The sequence below is a fragment of the Oratosquilla oratoria genome, chromosome 24 (genome assembly GCF_046742065.1).
Source record: "Oratosquilla oratoria isolate Oo_2021 chromosome 24, ASM4674206v1, whole genome shotgun sequence".
NCBI classification, from domain to species: domain Eukaryota; kingdom Metazoa; phylum Arthropoda; class Malacostraca; order Stomatopoda; family Squillidae; genus Oratosquilla; species Oratosquilla oratoria.
The window spans coordinates 8,256,361-8,281,883 of NC_134800.1; the positions used below are offsets into that span (position 1 = coordinate 8,256,361).

Sequence of the window (25,523 nt, forward strand, 5' to 3'; positions counted from 1 at the left end):
GTACTTTGACTTCCCAGTACTCATGCATTTTGTGTTCAAGTAGGTGCAACTATGTTGGTTAACTGGCCCAGTTGCACATACTGGGCCCTTGGAAACCCACATTTTACTATGGAAAACCATTTGAACTAACCAGGCGTTACAGTGTGATGTGGGATATCAGCAATAGGCATCATTGGATTATTCTTTGTTGACCAAACTGTCAGTGGACCAGTTTAGTTAGATTTACTGATGGAAAATGTCGGTCCAAGAATTGAAGAGATGATTGGGGACGAGGAGAATTACTTCTAGCAAGATGGAGCTCCTTTCCACTACCATCGTGATGTACAGGCCTCAATGCAACACGGCAATGGATTTCTTTTTATGGCGACAATCGATGACAGCGACAATCGATGACTTGAAAAATTAAATCCGAAGATATTGTCTTCCAATTCCAAACGAAATATTTGGCAATGTTGTCGAATCCATTGTTGTACGTTATCAGCTTTGTTTGGAAAATAATGGAAACCAGTCCGAACATTTGCGAACATGCAGGGATAAGAGAGAACATTAAGTAATTCTAAATTACATTAAATAATAATTTCTACTATATTATATTTTCCTGAATTTAACGTAATCCCTTCGGATTGTATCTACGTAGATAAACACCTACTTGAACACAAAATGCATGAGTACTGAGAAGTCAAAGAGTGAGTACTTTTTTTGGGACACATTAGTAATCGTTTGTCAAAAAGTGAGTACATTTTAGGACACCCTATATATATATATATATATATATATATATATATATATATATATATATATATATATATATATATATATATATATATATATATATATAATGGACGGAATAACTTCAGACATTCAAACATACTTGGGTAGAATGTTAGTTTAAACAAGCAACGTTATTCCACATTTCAAATCCAGACTTACGTATTACCCTAAACTTTTATAAACTTTATCACAAAATAACACTTACCTGTGGTACAGCAAATTCAAGCTATTGGCACATTTGGAAGTTATGTTGGCTACTAATAGCAATGATGTTTTTTCGATAGTCAAGTGAAGTGGGTATTTTGAAGTCAAAAGGTTAATAACTACTGGTCCACAGCACTAATTCTCTGTTTTTTAGCTGCAGTCGCGCTAAGCTAAACAGCTTCATTCAAAAACAATGGTCTAGACATTCGTTTTATGATGCTCATTTGGCCATGAACGATGATTGTGGAGCGATAATTGCATCTGAAGATGGGCAAGGTTTTCGCATAAGTCGTACGGACAAAATAAATAATAAATAATAATAAATAATAATAATAATAATAATAATAATAATAATAATAATAATAGCAATAATAATAAATAATGATAATAATAATAATAATAATAATGATAATAAAAAAAAATAATGATAAATAAATACATAGAGATAAAAAATAGGTAAATAAGATTTTTTTGTGGTCTCGGCTGTTTGTTATTGAACTGTTATTGTTTCCGTTATTGTTTCAGCATCGGCCAGAACGAGTCTTACTATGACGACATCCTGGGAAAAATCAACGGGTAAGGTTTCTGATATTTTGAATACATTATGGACAATCCATATTCTTTATTTGTTTATTCTTATTTTTCTATAATTGCTTTCGTTAGATTAAGGATAGGTACTTGTACATGATCCTGGAGGACTGACAGTAAAACTTCCAATTTTCAAAACCTGTCAACCTCTTCATCTCCATGAGGCGCAACCTTGTGGGGCTGACACTCGGTCTCTGGACTATGCCCAAGATCTTCATCAACTTCAACTGTATTTCTCACTTTTTTTCACAAATGGAGAGCCAACAAATTTCAGTCACTGACATAAAAACCAGACAGATACAACGCAGACTTCAAAGTTCCCATCTTCCCAGAGACAAATAATAATAATAATAATTATAATAATAACAATAATAATAATAACAATATCAAGAATAATGAAAATATTAATTATGGTAATAACGATAGTAATAATAATAATGATAATAATGATAGCAATAGTAATAATAACGATAGTAATAATAATAATAAACAGACAATGCTCAAACTGAGCACAAAACAGCTCCCTACACATCAGCAAAGACCTCAATATAATGTTTAAAAGATGGGCTAAAAATCATCAATGTGTAGATTCTTGGGTCACATGCTGGACTCGTGATCAACAGCTACTACCCTCCCGGAAGAGAGCTCAGAGCTCATATATGACCGCTCTATGGGTAATGCTGTGATCTTACATGCATGCACACAAACAACCTTGTGGCACAGTGGTTAGAGTTCTCACCTGCCACTACAGCAGTCCGGGTTCGAATCCTGCCCAGGGCTGAAATAATTTCAGTATAGCTATGCTGCAGGTTGTTACTCCAACTCTTGTGGGCGGGGAGTTGGGGTTGTGTGCATGTAAGTTCACAGTAATAACCATAGATTGCTCACATGAGCTCTGAGCTCTCATCCAGAAGGTTAATAACTGTCGATCATGAGTCCAACACGTGATCCAAGACCATGGTGAATCACACACACACAACACATTACAAAAGCAAAAGAGGAGAAGGACTCGGGAGTGTTGATAAAAGACAACCTGTCACCAGATAGACATATGAGCAGGATTGTGGGGAGACATGTGGACTACTGCTGAAGATTAAATTAGCGTTCCATCACTTGGATGAAGAGATGATGAAAAAACTCATTGACACCCTGATACGACCAAGACTGGAATATGTGTCAGTAGTACAGTCCCCACACAGAGTGAAGGATATAAGCAACATTGAGAGAATACAAAGGGCAGCAATCAAACTGGTCTCCAGCCTGGCAGATACACTATATGAGGAGAGACTAAAAGTAATAGGTCTACCAACTTTGAAAGATCAAAGAGAAAGAGGTGACATGATTACAGTGTTCAGGTCACTAAAGGGGATAGATTGCATTGATAGAGAGATCTGATTAAAGATGGGAGAGCTTTAAGAGGTCATGGAAGTCAATTAAGAAAGACCACATGTCGAAATGATGTGAAGAAATACAGTTTTCCGTATAGATCCATAAATATGTGGAATGGCTTAGAAGGTGACGTAGCCCAAGCTCAAACAATACACAAGTTCAAATCTAAACATGATAATTGGGAATCAAAGATATAGATTAACTTGGAACCATACATGAACCTGAGTATAGGTATGTTATAAAATCAGAGAGTAGGAGACGGAACCCAATGAGCATTGTTCATTTCCTGTATACTACAATTACGTAAATACACACACACAACTCTTTCCCCACCAGAGTTGGAATACCAGTTCACAGTGAGGCGATACAAATTCATTTTTTCAACTCTGGGGGTGAATTGAACCTGAATCAGTGAATTGACAGTAGAGAATGATACAGCTATACCATTGAGGGCTTCCACACCTTTCATGATTCTATAGATGATTAGAAAGTCCCCTCTTTCTCTTCTTTGTTCCAGAGTTAGTAGATTCAGTTTTGACAATCTCTCCTCATATGATAGTTTTGAAAGTGTTGGGGCCGTCTTTGTTGTTGCTCTCTGAATTCTTTCAATTTTCTTTATGTTCTTTTTGGTACATGTGTGTCTGTGTCACTCACAGTCCTCCTTTCCCTGGCCCAGGGTGGTCTTCCCAGGAGGTGGAGCCTCCATCAAATCCGGCCCCTACCACGAAGCGGGCAAGAAGATCTTCAACTACATCACCTCCCCAGAACGAACTTCGGACATCCCACTGTGGGCCACCTGCCTCGGCTTTGAAATGCTCCTGCTCCTCGCAGGGAACAAGAACCCTCTCACCCCATGTGCTGCCTCTAACAGGGCTGACCCTCTGTTCTTCACGCCAGGTGAGAACTGGACCCTAAGGACCAGTTCCTGATCTCTAGGGCCGGTCTCCTCTTATTTGTGTTGGGTTTATGGTTAGTTACTAGGTGCTCGACCATGGAAACAAGGGAAGGGGTGTGTGAATTGATATGGAGGTGAAGGAATGTGCACACATACATCTACATACATATACCAAAGGCTTTTTTTCCCCCTTACATGGGAGGTAGCCAAAAGACAAAGGCATAGACACCACTCCCACCCATTCCATCCCCTACATACTCCACTTTTCCCTCCCTCTTATCTTGGCACCTAATTTCCCTTATATTTATATATACATATATATTTGATGTATAAGAGACAAACTACAAATCACATATGTCAAGAATATATGTGTGTGTATTTACCTATTTTTAGTATACAGGAAAGGAGTAATGCTTATTGAGTCCTATTTCCTATTCTCTAATTTTCTAACATAGACTCAAATTCATGTACAATTCCAACTTAATCTACATCCTTGATTCCCAATTATCATATTTAAATCTGAACACCTGTATTGTTTGAGCTTGGGCAACATCACCTTCTAAGCTATTCCACATATATTTATACATCTATACAGAAAACTTTATTTCTTCACATGTGACCAGTCTTTCTTAATTTATTTCCATGACCTCTTAAAGCCCTCTCATCTTTAATCAGGAGATATATCAATGCAACCTATCTCTTTTAGTGATCTGAACAATGTAATCATGTCACCTCTTTCTCTTCAATCTTTCAAAGTTGGCAGACCCACTACTTATAGTCTCTCCTCATATGGTTTATCTGCTAGACTGAAGACCAGTTTGGTTGCTGCCTTTTGTATTCTCTCAATGTTGCTTATATCCTTCACTCTGTGTAGGGACCATTATACTGACACATATTCTAGTCTTGGACATATCAGGGTTTCGATGAGCGTTTGTGTTTGTGCGTATTTACCTAGTTGTATCTTATGGGGAGTTACACTTGTGGTGTCCCATCTTTGTATCTTGCAGTGTTTAGTTTGCTCTTAAATTCATGTATAGTTTTTGCACACTTGTTTCATCTCTGTGTGGAAAGTTATTTTTTTTTCTTTTTAGATCTCTTCTATAACTGTCCTTTTTGAGTTTCTTTTCATGCCCCCCTTGTATTTCTCTTATTACAATTTAGTAAGTCTTCTCTATCAAGGACTTCCACGCCTTTCATGATTCTATAGATGGTTACTAAGTCCCCTCTTTCTCAAAATTTGTTCCAGAGTTTGTAATATCAGTTTTGACAAGCTCTCCTCATATGACAGTTTTGAAAGTGTTGGGGCCATCTTCATAGTTGCTCTCTGGATTATTTTAATTTTCTTTATATTCTATTTTCTTTATATTCTTCTTGGTACTGTGTGAGGAAAATTTGACGCAGCCCAAAGGGATTTCTCCCCGTCTTCTCCTTTTATGCATGGGGGGACGGAGAGGGGGGGTTGCCAATTTAATGAAGCAGCCTTGCTGTGGATGTGCTGTGTCTTGCGACACTGCTTCTGACCCAGGGCAGTGGACAAGGTGCAGGGATGACCCGTCATCCAGGAGGTGCTAAGATGAGAGGGAGGGTGGAGGGGTTGGAGTGTATTCAGGGATGGAATGGGTGGGAGTGATTTTATACCTTTTCCTTTTTGGCTATCCCCCTTGTAAGGGGGAAAAAGCCTTGGTATATGTATGTATGTGACCATAATGTCGCAGCATACTCCAGTCTAGACCTTATCAGTGTGACTAGAATTTTCTTCACTGTTTCTTCTTCCAAGTAGGTAAAAGCCACCTTTATTGATCTTAGCAAGTTTTAGGATTCTCCAACAATTTTGTTTATCTGTTTATCAGGGGACATATCTTGTGATGATTACTCCCAGGTCTTTTTCAGATCCTACTTTTTTTACTTCCTTTGTACTGATTTTATATCATCCTGATATTCTTTTTTTACTTATTCCAGATTCCATTATGCTACATTTCTTGATGTTGAAGTCCACTTCCCACTTCTGACTTCATTTCCAAACCTTGCTCAGATCTCTGCAGCAATTCACAATCTGTGTCAGTATTCACTTTCCTCACCAATTTTGCATCATCTGCAAAGCTCATGTAACATTCCACATCTTCATCCATGTCATTCACATAAATAGCAAACATTATTGGAGTCAATACTGATCCTTGTGGAACCCCACCAGTCACCTCTTCTCAAGTTGAATTCTTCTCTGAGCACTACCTTCATTTTCCTTCCATGCAAGAAATCTTCCATCCAGTTCAGTAGTTTACCTTGTACCCTTCCTATGGTTTTCAGTTTTCCTAATAGTTTTCTATGTGGCACTTTATCGAAATCTTTTTGTAGATCTAGGAAAGCACAATCAGCCCATACGTCTTTCCTGTATTTATCAAATAGTCTCGAGTAAAAGTAGATCAGATTTGTGGCACATGATCTTCCCTGCCTGAATCCAAACTGTCTCGGATTTAGTAGGTTGTTCTCTTCCAGGTGTCTTGTCCATCTATTTTTGATAACTTTTGGCTACAGTACTTGCGAGGGAAACCAGTCTATAATTTGTTGGGTTTTCCTTGTAAACTCCTTTATATATTGGTATGATGTTGGACTTTTTCCAGTCTTCTGGTATTTTTCCTTCCTTAAGCAAACAACTGTGTATTTACCTAGTTGTATCTTATGGGAAAGGGAGCTATACTTGTAGTATCCTCTCTCTGTATCTTGCAGTATCTAAATTGTTCTGAAATTTGTGTATGGTTTTTGCACACACTATCATTTCGTCAAATTTGTTCCATGCATCCACCACTCTGTGGGGAAAGCTGTTCTTTTTCAGGTCTCTTCTATATCTGTCCTTTTTGAGTTTCTTTCCACATCCTCTTGTATTTCTTGTATCCCTCTGTGTGTATTTACCGAGTTGTACCTTCCGGGAAGGGGAACTATGCTCATGGGGTCCCCTCTCTGTATCTCGCCATTTGCTCTTAAATTTGTGTATTGTTTTTGCACACACTATTGTTTCATCTAGTATGTTCCATGTGTATGTGTGTGCATGTATGATCATGGATTAAGAAAAAAAAAAAGAATAAAAAATAAATACTAATGTTCTTCTGTTGGGTCTGTTATTGACCCTAGAGAGCAACAGGACCCAGCTGGTGTCTGAGATGCCATCTGAGATATACTCTTACTTAGAGAACATGAATGTTACTTCAAACTTCCATAAGTATTGTATTACGAATGAGGTAAGATATTAGTTTTATTTTTCTTTTAATTTCTATTTTCTGTAACTTTTGAGGGCTCTAACCTTCATATGTGTGCGTGTGTGTATATATATATTCAGTTAATACTAACCATGTCAAGACCAATAAGATTATTGTAAATCTTGTTGGTGATCTTTGTATTTTTTTTTTCTTGTCGCTTTTTGAAATATGTAGATAAAAAAGTCATGGCACTACCATGATGCAGTAGGGAGTAGCACCATCTACCATGTCATAAAACACATAAGTCCTTGACCACTGTCCATTTATTTTCTATCTGTTTATTTATTTATTTTTCAGACGTTTTATGAACATGGGCTCGACCAACAGTTCCATATTATCTCAACAAACTTAGATGACAATGGCTTAGAGTATATTTCAACAGTGGAGCATCTTGAACTTCCTATCTATGGGTCACAATGGCACCCAGAGAAGAATTCCTTCGAGTGGGCTAACAGGAAGACTACAAATTCCATTCCACATGGGATTGAGGCTATTAAGGTTGGCCAGCACTTCGCTAACTTCTTTGTTGACAAGGGTAAGTGTTGTTGATAGTGTTTTCATCCATGCACCCAAATCCGACTCGTGCCAGAAGTAAGCAAATGCATATTTTATTTCTTTGTTGACTGACTTGTTTTGATATACAGTGGTTTTATTATGATTTTTCTTAAGGAAATGGTATTAATGCAACAACAATGTAAGGTATATTATCATGACCCTAGGATGTCATGGGTCAACTTCATTTCTCTCCGAGAACTAATTGATTGATTTCAAGAAGAGTAAAATGAAGATATAGGATTTCTTTTCTGACAGCGACATGAAAATAAAATATGGTGAACCAATTATTTTTCATGGTTGTCCATGTCATATTTTCACTCCAATTTCTTTATTTTTTTAACAAGCTTTCAGCAATAATGATAATGTGACATTGCACAATATAATGTCCAATTTTGTGTTGCCAGAAAGACATTATTAAGCTTTCCTGAAGTAAAGAGCATAAATAAATAGTTTGGGTTGATAGTGATTGGTGAGGTCTGGGTATGTTGATACGTCACAAGAAGTTGCATATGGTTTGGAGATAAACCTTCCAGACTTCTGGATAAAAGTGAGGAGAGGAGATAGGTAAATTGGTGTTGATCTCCTAAAATGAGGTGTGATGAAATCATCTTATGAGGAGGAAGATAAAAGTTGGAGGTTGTTGTAAGGGGTAAGTGGTACACAGAGGCAGGCTGGGGGGGGGATGCAATTAATAATTTATAAGGTGGGGGGTTGAGGATTTATGTCAGGAAGGGTGATGGATACAGTAAACCCTCGATATACCAGATCTCAATATACCGGATATTGGATATAACAGACAAAAAATCTGACCGGACAAACCCTCACTGTAATGGATTTTCATCTGTTATAGCGAGGGATCCTGGGATATAATGACAAACCCGTCCCAACATTGCCCATTATATCGAGGGTTTACTGTAATTTCTAATCCTACTAATTTCTAATACCAGACAAACTTCAGGATATAACGGATCTGTCCAGTATTTCCGTTGGATATAACAGATCCTCAATTATAATGAACCTTTGGATATAGTGACAGACCTCTGACCCCATACCGTCCGTTATATCAAGGGTTTACCGTATATTTATATTCTAGTGGGTGGGAGATGTATTTGGAGATGAGAAGCAGAGGTTGTATTCAGATGAAGAGCTTGAAGGTGAGCGATAATTATTCATTCCAATCAATTGACAGTTGCCTTGAGTTTCACTAAGTGCAAAACCTACAGCTTCATGGTTGTAGTTGTACATGAGTTACCCCCTGGATTTTGTGAACTGGTTTGATCATGTTTTCTATGTTTATTATTACTCAGAGGAAAAGAGAATGAGTAATATAGCAGTGACTTTATATTTTATAATGCAAATAGTGTGATGCAAATTACATATGGCAGCCAATGTTGTGCACGAGAATTTGAGCCGTACTGCAGTGGTTAAGAGTTCTAGGTGTAGTGTGAATTGGGCCTATGTGTGTGTAACATGTTCATGTGGCTCAAATCTTCAACACAAAGAAGTAAATTTATGGTGAAATTGTTGAAGTAGGGAGCGTTGTCGAAAAGCTGGCAACACCTGGGGATCAAACTTGGGACCACCTCCATTACGCCATTGCTTATAATCATGATTATAATTTTGATAACCATAAGAGATATATCAAGTGAAGGTCTAGTTTTCTAGATAAAACCAAGACTGGAATTTTTCAAGATTTAAGTCTGTGTTAGATACTTTTTCCACTATAATGCAAACTCATGGATCCTAAGATTTCACTAACCTTCCAATTAAATATTTTCTTCTTTCTAGCACGAATGAACAACCAGACCTTCCCTTCAGAGAAGGAAGAAGAGGAGGAATTGATTTACAACTACAATCCTACTTTTGTGGCTCCACTGTACCCCTCATCATTCCAACAGTGCTACTTTTTCTAACCTCTCCCCAAAATTAGCTGCTGCTCAGCTATGTCCATTGGGGATTTTGATTTCCTGTGCAGTGCTTCCTCTGACATCATATTGATAACAGAAGAGCATTGGCACTGTAACATCTCGCAATGTTATCTTATTAAAGTGTCCTTCTTTTCAAATTCTACTAGAGAGACAAATAAGGATTTTGTCATTCACAGGAAGAAAGCAATATTGTACATGTGAAATATCAGGGAATTAAGAAGTGGTCTGATACCCAAGCATTTTATTCCTAATCCATAGGATATTATTTCTTTTTTCTTTGCTCCCTTTCACCCCCCCTCTCTCTCTCTCTTTTGCACACGTGAAACTAGAAGATTAATAGTCCTTTTTACACTGCATCAACCATCAACTTTAAGGCAATGATTGAATGATAAAATCTTTAGAAATATGGCAGAACTCAGTCTAATGAGTAGATTAAATGATTAGATGCATTAGATGTTATATAGCATGACAAAGGTGAGTGACATGAGTGAGTGAAACCGTACATGAAGCAAATATATTAGTTTCATCATAATTACTGTGAGGTTTGTTATGTACCAGCGATTCCCAAACTATGGGTCGCGAAATGTTCAAGAAGGGGTCGCAAGACCTTGTTAGAAAAAAAAAATAATTTCAATCAAAAGCTTCCCTACACTTGTGTTTTCAATAAAAGAAGACTTTCGAAATTGCTTTTTGATGCTTGGGTTGACACATCTTCGCCAGATCTGGATTAGGGTCGCGGCCAAAAAAAGTTTGGGAACCGCTGTTATATACATTAGTATCATTTGACCACCTATGAGGTCAAAGGATTTAGCCCTTTAGCAAGTTGTTTACTCTCCATATATCAGCTTGCACCTACTAATAAACAGGATGTAAAATCTGTGGGATTTTATTCATCCTTACATTGGTTCAAAGGAATTTACTGAGAGTTGTTCATTAGCAAGTAAATATCTGGGAATGAAAATGTCATGATGGATAAACATCAAGAAGTCTACAATGGAGTGATTGTGTCCACAGTACTCCATGAAGCAGACTTGAAATTTGAGGGAGGAAGAGGAAGAATCTCTGAGATAGTGTTTAAGATTATGGTGGGAGTTACAATGATGGATATTGTGTAAAATGTGGAAGCGAGGCTGAGAGTGATAGTAGAAAGAGAGCTGGAAGATAGGGATGATCAAAGTATGCTGAGACGGTTTGAACATGTGGAAAGAATGAGTGAAAAAAAGACTTGTTAAAGGAAAGAATGTGGAAAGCAAGAGTGGATGGAAGGAACCTGTGGGGCAGACTAAAATCGAGATGGATGGATGGAGTGAAGAGACCCATGTTAATACATACATATACCAGAGGATCTTTTCCTATACGAGAGGTAGCCAAAAGTCAAAAGCATAGAAACCACTCCCACCCATTCCATCCCCTACATACTCCACTCCCCTAAACCCTCTTCCTTTGGCACCTCCTGGATGACGGGTCATCCCTGCATCTTGTCCACTGCCCATGTTAACGGGTTTTAAAAATGAGCAACAAAGAAATTACTCACTAACAGCTATGTATCAGGATCATCATTTCCAAGTGCCTTTACTGGGATCTACGGATCATTGCTATGATATAATTTATTTGGGAGCCTTCTGTAAAGTCAGTACAATATACAACAAAATATTCAATAACTGTCTTGAATTGGACTCGGAATTGAATTGCCATGTAAACTCTAAGGGAAAAACAATGATCTCATTCAGTACCTGTCATTACTATTTCATGTTAAAGATGGTAACTATATTATCTGTTTTATAAAGAATCTTTCCAACAGCATAAAAATTCAAAATTATAATGAAATAAAAAAAATACATGATAATAATAATAATAATAAAGAATAGATAGATAAAAATGCAAAATGTATCTCCTGTATATAAGAAAAAGTAAGACAAAGAAAAAAGAGGCAAAAAGAAAAGATAGGAAATATGAAAAAAAAAAATATATATATATATATATATATATATATATATATATATATATATATATATATATATATATATATATATATATATATCTATCTGAACACAATACTGAATACCATCCTGAATATCTCAAATTTGAGGCCAAATGGCACTCAATTGTGTCTAGGTCTACTAAACACAGCTATGCACCATAAGAACCCATACTCGTCCATGCCTCTGCCATATTTTTTACAATTTTTTTCCCATTATTACTATTGATGTTCTGTGACTTTTCAGACTAATAAAACTCCAATACTGATGATTCAACAGTTTATAAACTTACTATAATCAAAAAGAAATAATTTCTGGGGCTTACAGCACTTTAATAATATCATCAAGCAAATGTTTGGGATGGTCCTCCATCTCCTCAAATGACGAAATGGAATCGTATCTCTTGTCTTCGACAAGTTGTTCGAGGCACCATTTTATCTGGTAAAGATCGTAAGCTGCGTGGGTAGGTCCGACACACCATCCATCCACACTTTCCACCTGTTTGCAGTCTGAACAAAATGAGTTTTACATTAACAATAAGAACATCAGTCAAGTTTGACAAAAACAATAGTTTCTTCAATAATATTACATTTGAACTCTGGTCAATGAGTAATATCCCATACATCAATAAAATCCACCTCTGACAACTATGAAGGAAGGTGCAAAGTTCACTGAATGGGTAAATAGGGAGAACTATGCAAAACTTATTTCTGTAAGTGCCAGAAGACACATAATCAAACAGTAAACATCTCACGAATCCTTACCACATATATGCTGCAGCCGGCGACGAGCTATAGTACGTACAAATAAATAGAATTCAATAAAGTCCATTCCATGAGTAGCCTTCAGTAATAACTGACACTGCCCTTTCCAATCTTCCATTTCCATACAGTCAAGTATGGCATTTTCTACCTGTTCATAAAGTGAAAGAGGACGATTTACAAATGTAAACAATGCCTAACAAATTTTATTATACTGTGCCATGTATAACCTATCCATCTTTGTCTACATATCCAAGGCCTCCTTCCCTTTTATATGGGAGGTAGCTACAGGTAGCACTGTAAAACCATGTAAGGTTATTGATTCAATTTTCAACTATTACTAAGTCTCCCTCATCTTACTACTATAAACCAGTAACATAAAAAGCAATTTTCCACTACCACACAAAGCAATCCAAAGTTTCTTTATGAAAAATCTATGTGAGGACATGAGGATTGTTGCCAGCCACTATGAGGCTGTGGGTTTCGAGTCAGTGAAAGCTGAGGCATGTAGTACTATATTAGAGACACAATTACTACTCCAAGGTGCCAAGATAAGAGGAAGAGAAGAGGGTGGAGGGAAGTGGAGTATGATGGGGATGGAATGGGTGGGAGTGGTTTCTATGCCTTTGTTTTTGGCTACCTCCCTTATAAGGGGGAAAAAGCCTTTGGTATATGTATGTATATATGTACAGTTACTACACCCTGCAGATCACTACTAGTTACCTCTCAATTCTAACATCCTATTCTTTACAAATGTCCTATACTATTCCAATGTAACCCAATACAGCACAGCAACTACACAATAGCTGTTAATCGCTTCGAAAGTGGTAGTTGGATTTTACCCCCCAGATAATGATATATAGGACTATAATAATAGATAAATTATTATAAATGATTAATTATGGGAAAATTGCTGCAGAATATGGCAGGGGAGTACATAAATGGTTAGATTTGCAGTGAAGGGCCATGAGTCAATACGACAACAATGTCATAGGGAAGTAGTGCTATCACAAATTGTGTTTAGTTCTTAGCAAAATTCAGATAGATAGCAAATGATAAATTGTAAGCCTTCTTCACACAAAAATAAAGAAGTGGAAGGATTGTGTGAAGCCAGGTAATTAGGAATATAGACTAGGCCTATAGATATAGTAAAATGGCACATGCCATTGGCACTTTATGTGCCACACATATGAAAAGAGGGTTGCATGTTGTGCCCTCATTCAAACCCCTCATATTTTGTAAGTTCACTCTGTAAATATTTTACACAAGTAAAATATTTATATTTTGTATTTCGCCTTTATTTCTTATCCGGTGTGAGAAAGAAAATCTCCCAACTAAAGGCATAAAGTACGCTGGCAACAGGATTGACAGAACTGATCAGATCATGACCATGGTTTGATACAGAAAAAAAAAAAAAAAAAAAAAAAAAGCCAGATTGTAAAACAGCCCTCAAAGGGATTTCTCCCCGTCTTTTCTATTTTCCACATGAGGGGATGGAGGGGTTGCTGATCAAGTAAAGTGGCCTTGCTGAGGATGTACTGTGTTTCTGCCGGTCAGTGGGCAGGAGATGGGTGACCCTTCATCCAAGAGGAGCTAAGATGAGAGGGAGGCAAGGGTGGTGGATGGGAGTGGAATGGGTGGGAATAGGCACATGCCTATGACTTGGCTACCTCCCTTATATGGGGGAAAAACCCTTGGTATATTGATAAGATAAATAGAACCAAGAAGCCAATACCCAAACACAGGGTATTCTGTATAAAATTAAGGATTATGAGAAGGCAATAAAACAAAACTCTATTACAAAAAATCCCTATAATATAACTTGCTTTATAACACTGCATTAAAAATCCATGACCAAAAAATATTTAAAAACTTACTTGATCAAGTGATTCAGCGAGGAATCTCCAAACAATGTGAATATTTCCTCCATTAATCCAATTATGATTGATCGAGATTGTGCTTTCCTGGATAGAAAATCACAACAAATCAAGATTATGATGGAAAAAAAAGAACATCTGAATATATATACTGAATTATGGTAGGTATATAGGGCCAAAGCCATATCAATATATCAAAACATAATAATGCTAATAAACTACAAGTAACTCTCCATCTACATGAGGGACACACTCCTAAAAACCTCAGACAAATGGATATTGCTTTAATAAATTGTAATTTTTGCATAAGAAACAATGAAAATAGGGGAGGCTAGGTTCCAGGACAGTAGGTAATTCCACATCTTTAATCAGTTTCTAATAACAAATCCCATCATGTGAACATCATGAATAATACAGTTCTTGCATACTTTTGCATGTATTCCTGAGATGCATATGGGTTCATTAAATTCAATCTAATATGAATTAATAAAGGCTTGGGCTACATCCTAAATTACATAATTAGACATGCTTTTTTGTGTTATCCTCAACAATTGTAATTGCAAGTATAATTTCACACTATGTGTTTTTTTCTACATTTGTGTTTGATGTATTTGATTTATTGCCAAATAAACTTATTGTTATTGTTATTACTATAACATCATAAATGTACTTTAATCCTACAAGTAAAGTAAAAGTAGAGTAATATTAACTGTATTTGTAAGGGGGAAAAAGCCTTGGTATATTCACTTGGTCTTCACTTGGTCTTTGGATCACGTGTTGGACTCGTGATCGACAGCTATTTCCCTCCCGGAAGAGAGCTCAGAGCTCGTAGGTCCATATGTATGTATGTATGTGCATGTGTTACTTAGCTATGCAAGGGTCCATTAACTTAGTTACATGTGAATTAATAAAGGTTTTGGATACATTCTAAGTTACATAACAATGACATTACAATGTAAATATTGCCCAGGAGTCCTGCCAAATGACAGTGTGGGTGTTTGAATGTAAAGCTCATAAATCTTATTTGATATTATTATAAGAAATTGTATAAAATGAATATATTTCTTTCAACAACAGACCGTAATAAAATGAAAACATGTAAACTGAACACGCATACATGGAGAGTTACCTGAATTCATTTCAGGACAAATAATAATAGTGAATGGATATTTGACATATGTGCTATTTATAAAACTCTTGCTCTATTTTTACTTAACTGAACATTATGACCTTGCAGAGAAATAATGAATCAAAATTTCTTGTAGTTCTTATCCTATGATCAAAATCCCCACTCCAAAAAGACACGCACACACACATTACACATATACACAAAGGTAACCAAACTGATCCACAGCCTGGAAGATAAACCATATGAGGAGAGACTAAAAGCACTGGGTCTACCAACTTTGAAAGATTGAAGAGAAAGAGGTGACATGATTACATGATTACAGAAGAGACCTCCTGATTAAAGATGGGAGGGCTTTAAGAGGTCATGGAAGTCAGTTAAGAAAGACCACATATCGAAAGGAAGTGAAGAAATACAGTTTTCCATAAAGATATATAAATAAGTGGAATGGCTTAGAAGGTGATATAGCCCAAGATCAAACAATACATAAGTCCAAATCTAAATATGATAACTGGAAATCAGAGATATATATTATGTTGGAATTGTACATGAATTTGCATCTAGGTATGTTAGAAAGTTAGAGAATAGGAGATAGGACCCAACAAGCATTGCTCTTTTCCTGTATACTACAATTAGGTAAAGGGAGAGATAAAGAAGGGTACAGAAACAGAAAGAGAGAGAAAAAGTACATACATATACCAAGGGCTTTTTCCTCCTTCCGAGGGAGGTAGCCAAAGTCAAAAGCCATATATATATATATATATATATATATACTCCCACCCATTCCAACACCCCTCCCTCTCTCTCATCTTAGCTCCTCATGGATGATGGGCCATCCCTACAACTTGCCCACCATCCTGGGTCAGGAGCAATGCAGCAAGACACAGCACATCCCCAGCAAGACTGCTTCATTTAATCGGCTACCTCCCTGTCCATCCTCTCATGGAGAAACATTGAAAACAGGGAGAAATTCCTTCAGCCTGTGTCATAATATCGTTCACACATAACAACTCCCTAACCCTGCCCCTCATCCCCCACTCACTCCTGTCCATGCATCACAGTATCATCTATACACAGCCATTCTCCACTCCCCCTATCTCCTGCCTTTTTTTATTTTTATTCTATCTATTTAATAATAATAATAAAAAAGGCAGAGAGAGAGAGAGAGAGAGAGAATGAAAGTGACAGATATAAAAATATTGAAAGAAACTGAGAGAGAAATATTATACTTACGAGATTCCATACTTGATGATGCCACTCTGAAGGAACAAATATTATTTCCCCAACTTCCTGAATTACTTCTAATTTTCCCTTGGCTTCCATGCTCTTGGGGTACGTTGTTTTGTCTCTGTACCAATCACAAGATTTTTCCATTGAATACAAATACAAAAAAAGACTGAAGAATTTCATGCTCTACCTTACTACTAGCATGATAAAGGTTTTATAACATGCACAAACAAAACAAATGAAAAAAAAATAAAAGATGGCAATGTACAAACTTATTCGAAAAAATTAAGAAAAAAAAAAAAAAAACATAAAACAATAATCATACTTAAGCTCTTCTGAATCAATATCATATATAAGAGACCCAAACGGATCTCTAAGGTACTGGTCTTGCCCTGGGGGGTAGAATACCCAACGTTTGCGGCCACAGATGTTTGCCGACCAGCTAAAGGATCTGAACACATCAGCATGGAATGGGGTCCTGCAGACATGAAGGGAATTCCTCACTAAAGCATACTATACAACACATTAATTGAGATGATAGTTTAGTTTTTATATTAAGTCTTTTTAGAAAATTGTAAATGAAAGTACAGTAAAAGGTTACCATTTGTAAACAAGCGGCCCTGTATTACTAAATGTATTCTATACTTAATATGAACAACTTAAGGTACTACAATAGTTTTTTCTTTTAATATGTCTAATATATATATATATTTATCAACCACAATACACTTTAATTCTAAGCTATCAACATCAAGAGACTTGAGGTTTCAATTTTTGCATATTGGCCTCCTTGAGTCTCTTGTTGTTGATGGCTTAGAATTAAAGTGTACTGTGGTTGATAAAAATGTATATCTGTCCATTGGGATCCATTCAGTGTTGTACATATATATATACATATATATATATTTTTTCTAGGGAGGAAGGGAGGGGAGTGGAGTGTATTTAGGGATGGAATAGGTGGGAATGATTTTATGCCTTTTTCTTTTTGGCTACCTCCCTTGAAAGGGGGAAAAGGCCTTGATATATGTATGTATGTGTATATATATATATCATGTGAAAACCACTGTTGGAATAAAAAAGACTGGAGACAGGGAATCTATATATTTTGATTGCAAACTGCAATCCTCTTCCATTTTTGTATTTACTGAAGGGGATTGCAGTTTGCAATCGAAATATATAGATTCCTTGTCTCCAGTCTTTTTAACTCCAACAGTGGTTTTCGCATGATTGACAAATAAGGGATTACATTTTTCACCTGTAATATATATATATATATATATATATATATATATATATACAGTATATATATTCACAACTATAGGACCAATGACAGGTATCTCCTATGTTTGGTGGTTCTTTGAGATGGACATCTGAGAGAATTGTCTCCCTGTTGTCCATCTTCAAAACCCATCAACACCTTCACAGATGCAGCCCTAAGGGGCAGACACCCACACAGGTCTTGGATCTTTATCAATTTTTATTGTATTTCCTCCAACTCATAACTCGTGACTGCTCTTCTCCCGTCACTCAAGACACAAAGTTCCCACATGAATACAACACAGGCAACAATCCAGTTTACCTTTCCAGAGGTCTATGGGATTGCCTAATGAATGTTGCCAGACACTGTGGGGCTGTGGGTTTACAGTCAGTGAAATTTATGGCAACAAATATTACCATTATTCACTAAATTCATGAATGTTATACACCACCACTATCTTCACTGTGAATACCCGACAGTGCCACAATCGTAATAGCTAGCTACCACTATCAACAATGTTCATATTAATATAATGAAATGAACCATATGAATTATATAGCAAGAAACTTTTGTAATTTCTTACATAAACTTGATATGAGAATGTGTTTGAAGTCAAAGAACAAAGATCGGAAACTCGTGAATTTTCCTAAAGTAAATGATGATAATAAATCATATTTAAGCAGAAAGGTAATCATAAGGATGCATGAGCTTGTGTGCTCGATGTAATGATTGTTGAGATGGCATTAATGAAATACAAAGTGGTGTCCAAAAGAAAGATTGGAAGAGTTCTGGATGTAGATGTGTTCACAGGAGAGGGCAGTGGATTGTCAGATCATTATTTGGTGAGGGAGAAATTAAGAGTGCAGGTTATGTGAAGGAAGAAAAGGGAGGTAGAGAGGAGTTTACAGTGAGCAAATTGAATGAGAAGGAGAAAGAAAGTGCACTAAGAGAAGCAGAGGTGTATGGGTAAAGGATAAAGGAGAAATGCGAGTCAAGGACTGGAGGTCAATCATAGAGTAAAGGAAGCCAGTAAATGTCTACAGGTACTCTATATACCAAGAGCATCTTTCCCCTTATAAGGGAGGTAGCCAGCCAAGGCAAACACCCACTCCCACTCATATCCACCACCCATTATTTCCCTTTCATCTTAGCTCCTCATGGATGAAAGGTCACCCCACAAGAAATTAAGCAAGACACAGTATATCCACAGCAAGGCTGCTTCATTTACACAACCTTCCCTCTTTGTCCCTTGATGCAGAAAATAGAGAAGACTGGGAGAAATCCCTCCGGGCTGTCAAAATATTATCCATACATAACCCCTCTCCACTTACACCTATCTCTTACCCTCTCCCTTCCCAGCTCAACAGACATTCCTCTCTTGCTCAAAGTCCCTTTCACCCCATCCATCCACCTCATTTTTGGTCGATCCCTCAGGTTCACTCCTTCTGCCTTTGCTTTCTACACTCTTTTTGCTAACCTTTCTTCATTCATTTTACCTCATTCACTACAGATAATAAAAAATACAGATATTATAGGTCAAGATGAATGCAAAGACTGTATGAGGGAGTGATTGCACCCACAGTACTGTATGGAACAGAGATTTGAGGGAGGCAAACATGAAGAACTTAACTGTGTTTTAAATGAAGTGTTTAAGGAGTATGGTAGGTGTAATAAGAATGGATAAAGTGAGAAATGTGGAGATGCAGCAGAGAGCAAGGATCGAAAACGAGCTGGTAGACAGGATGCATCAAGGAGTGCTAAGATAGTTTTGGCACAAGGAAAAATGGGTGAGGACAGACTAGTAAACATTGTGAAAAGCTGAAGTTGATGAAGTGAACTTGACAGGAGGACCAAGAATGGGGTGAATGGGCAGGGTGAAGGCAGCCCTGGATGTAACACAAGTGTCTGTCAAAGAAGAGAGGTCTAAAGCTAGGTGTGAATGAGGAGTGGCTGTAAATAAATCAGGAAATGATGGGTTGAAAGGATGTTCTTGTCTGCTTCATAAATCTCTTGAGTATCTGAAGTGGTGAAGTGTTTAAGCTTTGACTGTTGTTGTTCTTGTTCTCTAGACTGTCTGGGCAAGCAGTCCCATCTTGCTGAGGCTGGAACAGGGGTTTTCCTACAAATCCCTTGTAGAATGCATATTGTGTTGCTGGCATGCATAACTGTATACAATGCAGTCTTTCATGATGTGTTGAATAGCATGGGGGTGAAGTATTACGTCTTGAACAGTTATCTATGATGTGGTCATCCAGCCTCTTCAGCTCTGACTATTGGCCCCTGTGTAGATGTGTTCCTTTTCACTGTACTGCCTTTGAGCTAAGCAGTGTATGTGGTATGGAGGAGACAAGGATGATTCCCCATCCATGTGATAAGATGGGAGGAGCAAGGAATGAGTGTGGGATAGGTAAATGTTTCGACTTGACTACACCCTTGTAAGGAAGAAACGGTCTTTTGGTATATGTATGTTAACATTTCAGAATGTATGTAAAATGGGCATAAAACTATAAAGCCATTACCAAAACTACAAGAATTATTTTTATTTCTGAAACTATAACTTGCCAATAGTATACACTTATACCAATCTCATCGTAATAACATAAAATGTAGTGTCAGCAGAAGGGGACCTACCATGATCCTTTAGGTCCAATATAGACAAATCGGTAATCATCTTGAACATCTTTTCTATGCTCCCAGAATTCATTTAGCCAGTCCGAGGCAAAGTATTCAGGTGTTCGATAAGCATCATAATCCGGAAAGGCTCTTACAAAATGCCAATCCTGTGAAACATAAGAACACATTTAGAGTTTCAGTCATAAAATGCTGAACTTCCTAACCTCACCATGAAAATAAATGAATAAATAAATTAATTAAAAGAAATCAATCAAGAAAAAAAAATATATATATATTTCAGTTATAATGGATTCTACAAACAAAGTATGGTACAGTATAAAAATTTTTTTTAGTACACACAGTGCACAACTATCATTTATTTGGATATGAATTAGGGGATGGTACTATGTTCAGGCCAAACATAAACATAAAAGTAATGGAAGAAAATGAAAAATAATACATACCTTGAGATAGAGGCACTTATCCTTGAGGTGAGGAAGTGAACTGAAGTCCCCTCGCCAATACTTCAAATAATCGGACAACTTGAGTGTTTGTTTCTGCTGGGAGTCGTAGTGCTTCTGGTCGCAGTCAGCAACAGGTACATCTGCACACCCTGAGCAATACAATGATTTTAAGTTGGTATCATTGAGAAAAAAAAAAAAAATAAAAAAAAATAAAAAAAATAATAATAATAATAATAATAATGGTTGTAATAGCCTTTTAACTTTACTACCTCCCTTATAAGGGGGGGAAAGCCATTTTCCATTTTTTATTTTTCATAAATTCCAGGGGGGGGGAGGATGCAAATGGCCCCTTACACCCCCCTCCCCACCCCACCCCTGTGGACGCCCATGTCTAAATGTTAATGTAACACCTTTTTAGTATGCCAGCTGACTAAACCACTAATCCAAATTTATTCCAGTTTCCATCACAAAACCCTTCTAGATACAAATGGGTTAAATAATTGTAGATTAACTCTTTGGTATCCACATTCAGTTCTTATATTTATTCTAGATGCTACAGCTAATTCTACTTACCCTTGAGAAACTCCTGTTGACATCAAGAGATACATTTTCTATATAATGTATCAGAAATTAAATAAACGGATTATAAGAGGATAACAGTATACAGTAATGCAATGGAATCCCTGGTCCAAGGTACTCAATACAATGCAGTTATAATTTTCTATAAATTTACAGATTCAAAATAGACAAAATTTGGTGCTATTATAGCGTGAGGCTACCACGCTATAGCACGAGATCTACCTCCCGTTAGTACTATAGTGTGAGGTCTACCATTTCCATACATTTATTTTATTGATAAACACATAATTTGTACATATCCCAAGAATGACTTAGATAGATACTTGGATTTCCAATTACATTCATATTAAAGGAAGAAAGTTGAAAATAAACCTTTAATATATTCCCATACATTTATTCTAGCAATACACACTTTGTACATCTAAAAATGACACAAATAGGTTAGGTTAGGTTAGGTCACATGGACGGGTGCGGAGAACATCCTGGAGGAACACGGGTCATGTGGTACACCTCAGGATGCACCTGGGTAGGTGACATACGGCAGCAGACCTCGTGCTGTAGTAGCACCCAAAATTTTCTTATAAATTTCTGGTGGATTTATGTGCTTGCAAAAAAAGAATCACCCAAATTTCACCATAATTTGTATGGTTTCCTCTAAATATACCAAATATACAGATTTTGAAACCCAACAGGTCATCAGCATAGAATTATTTTTTTACCTTCCCAGTGATCCAAGGAACTATGCTTAGTAAGCTTAGGAACTAAAATGAATGGGAAACAAACGACTGACGGATAGGAATGGGATGGGTAGGGGTGGGTATGTGGTGTTTATGTACCCCACAAGCATACTTGTGCATAAGGTGCAAGTTGATGCATGGTAGAGTTGTGTGTTAGTTGATATGACTCAATGGTCAGAGGCTAGAAAGGGTCACTGCAATTAGGTCGCATCTGGTCAGGTGTCAGGTCGGTTCTTTGTATGTATACATACATGTATATATACTGTATATAAATATATATATATATATATATATATATATATATATATATACATATATACTGCCTGCTGCAGGTCATTCAATCAATCAGTCTGACCTCTGCATTTGTAGTGCATCACTTGACCTTCACGGTAGGTCCCCCACTTGGGGACCACACCACATCCGTCCTTAGGCCAACACACACGTATCTTAACTAGAATAAACTACAAAAGTAAAACTGCACATCACTCTCCCTACATCACCATTGGCTGAGTAACATACTCCCATATGTTACAGTGCATGTCTTGTTACGGGAGAGAAACCTTTAGTAAGTATATAGATAAATAGACTTAGTAAGACTATAGAGCATATAAACAACCTCACCAGCCAGTCCACTATTACCATACCTCCCTTCTTTAGACACTATGCATGACATCCATCTAACCCTGGTGCCTTACCTGCTCTCATCATTTCCAAAACTACTTGTGCCTCTTCTTTTCTTATCTCTCCTCCATTTTCTTCCCCATCACTGTCATTTTCTTAGCACCTCCCACTGGTACCATCAGTCCCTCCCTATTCTCATCCACATTCAACAACTCTCAAAAATACTTGGTCTCTGTCTAACCTAAAGTTTACAAAAAGTGATATATAATTTCATGTTTTGTTTTGGCCACCATCAAATAATTCTGTTCAAATGAAAAGTAAATTCATAACTGGGTTCTCAAGTGTGTGGGGTACACATATATTCATCAAGCACTTGGCTGAACAATATTCATATATGGCATAATTCTAAAGGGATTAGGCCTAGCCAACTCACTAATCTTATTTCTTATAATACCATTTAACCCCTTCACTATGGGCCAAAATCTCGCGGGCAGCATTAGCTGCCAGACATGCGATGTTGCGTCATAATACTCAGATTATAAAAAATAAAGTTACCGCTGTATTGCTCATTCTATTTCACCCGTGAATTTTGATAACCATAGAAAATATGATGAAGCCAGTTTACAGAGTATGGGGGTCACGCAGGTACAACTACAATATATAAAATCAAGACGCCGACATCGGCATCCTCGCATACCCATTTGCTCCTCATGAAGCCTACGTAGGCGTCATCGTATTGAAGGGGTTAACCATCCATACATATACCAATGGCTTCTTTCCCCCTTACAAGGGAGGTAGCCAAAGTGAAAGATATAAATCCCTTCCCACACATACTCCATTCCCATTCACCACTCCTCTCTCCTTCTTTTCTTGGCTCCTCCTAGGTGACAGGTCATCCCTGGATCTTGTCCACTGTCCTGGGTCAGAAGCAATGTAGCAAGACACAGCACCATTTAAGCATCTTATAAAGAATTTAAGTTTTACAAAGAGGGATACAGAAATGACCCATCATCCATGAAGAGCTGAGATGACAGGGAGGAAGGAGTGGTGGATGGGAATGGACTTGGCTACCACCCTTAATAAGGAAAAAAAAAACTTAGTATATAGCTTGATAAAAAAAAAATATATTCACTGTTGTATTACCATACATTATAATTTGAATAAATGAAACAGAATATGGTTTCTTATTCTATTTCATTTACAATATTTTTTTTCATCTTGGCTTGGTAAAATTAAAACTATTGAATTAATACAAATAATTAACATACCATGACGATGAGCATGCAAATCTACTACTTTACACACAGGATCCAGTACTCGATACATCAAATGTCACTTACCAAATAGTTAAATTTATAAAATATGGATTTATAATATATCACTGGATTGACAAAACCCATGTGAACCACTATAATTACTTACCGAATTTCTCTTCGAGAAAATCCACATTTGGGGATCCATCACAAGTTACCCACTCCTTACGTGCCTTCCAAGAACTAGTAAAATTTTGATTGAATATACAAGGTTTATTTCCTTCTATGTACTCCCTGAAGAATTCTTCATATGATATAGGTTCATCTATGCGTGGAACTGATGAAATTAAATCAGTTGGCGTTTTATCTTCTCTATGTTCAACACTGTCCAACTCAATCATCTGTGCACTTGTCAACAAATCTGTCGTCTGCAGCCCAAGTATCGACATTTATATATACATATTTTCATTTCATCATTTCAGTTAGTGTTTGCAGCTTTATCTTACTCTACGAATATTTTGTTCCTAATCTATAACTTTCTCTAGAGACGAAGTGATGTATAATCGGTAAAGTGGTTATTGTTTTATTTTGGGTAAATTCCTCTGAGTCACTGATATCTACGTATACGGATGAAATTTCGAAAACGTGCTTCATTTATTTGTTTAATATAATGCCGGGGGAACAATTAATACTGCAATGGAAAGAGTACAGCATATCATTTAGGGTGGTTTTTAACCATTTTTACTCCATTCTCCCTTTCGTGAATTCACATTCGTGCGGCTCCCCCTTCATTTTTCTCCCAAACCCCGCCCCACCAAAAAAGGAAAATATAAGGATAAAAAAAATTGATGAAGAGAAATCCTTTGCTTCATCACAAAGTTGACAATCATAATGATCTTATATTTCTTCTGACACGACAGATTATTATTTTTTTGTATGTAAACATTCCTCACTTTATATAGAAATGTGGAATTTGAAATTGCAAGCCATGAAATTGCAAGCCTCCCAAATTCTCACCATGGCTCCCTTGGAGTTCATGGCCTACAGGTTGCGAGACATTGGCTTAGAGCTTTCGATTATAGAAATACGTTAATCTGAGAAGAGGAATATCTTTTCCGAATAAAACTGTCTGGAGGTAACTAGAGCTGTAAAAAAAAAAAAAAAAAAAAAAAAGACGATGCCACTCGCGATTTTTTTCCATTGCAAATTTTATTGCTTCGAAAGTGAAAATTTTTCCCTTCAGCTAAAGAAATGTTCTTGTAATAGCAATTATAAAAGAACATCACTATACTCTGCGTTGTCGGGAAACTAGTTGTCGCTTCAAAATTACAGTTTGAATGAACGCATTGTGGTGACGCGCCGCTGGTCAACCAATCAGGAACTTGGAAAACTCCCCACGTTCCCGCCAGCCTCCTTTAAAAGGTCAGCGTTTCTACCATTTTCTGAA

At 36.9% G+C, this 25,523-nt stretch overlaps 2 protein-coding genes across 2 annotated transcripts in view; one reads left to right on the plus strand and one right to left on the minus strand.

Annotated features, from left to right (window-relative positions):
* The window catches only part of LOC143038418 (gamma-glutamyl hydrolase-like), a 24,019-nt gene extending 13,561 nt beyond the window's left edge, over positions 1-10,458 (plus strand). Inside the window, exons 4-8 of the mRNA XM_076207576.1 lie at positions 1,501-1,551; positions 3,629-3,849; positions 6,974-7,080; positions 7,396-7,633; positions 9,442-10,458. Of these exons, the coding sequence (XP_076063691.1) occupies positions 1,501-1,551; positions 3,629-3,849; positions 6,974-7,080; positions 7,396-7,633; positions 9,442-9,566 (742 nt within the window). The 3' untranslated portion in view covers positions 9,567-10,458. The remainder of the gene's footprint in view (positions 1-1,500; positions 1,552-3,628; positions 3,850-6,973; positions 7,081-7,395; positions 7,634-9,441) is intronic.
* JMJD4 (jumonji domain containing 4) lies at positions 10,198-24,519 on the minus strand. The gene is made up of 8 exons (XM_076207575.1): positions 24,246-24,519; positions 20,887-21,035; positions 20,441-20,589; positions 16,877-17,029; positions 16,558-16,672; positions 14,199-14,285; positions 12,325-12,472; positions 10,198-12,069 (listed from the first exon to the last, which is right to left on the minus strand). The coding sequence occupies exons 1-8, from the start codon at positions 24,475-24,477 to the stop codon at positions 11,882-11,884; spliced, it is 1,221 nt and encodes a 406-aa protein (XP_076063690.1). The 5' UTR covers positions 24,478-24,519; the 3' UTR covers positions 10,198-11,881.
* Positions 24,520-25,523: the final 1,004 nt, after the last annotated feature.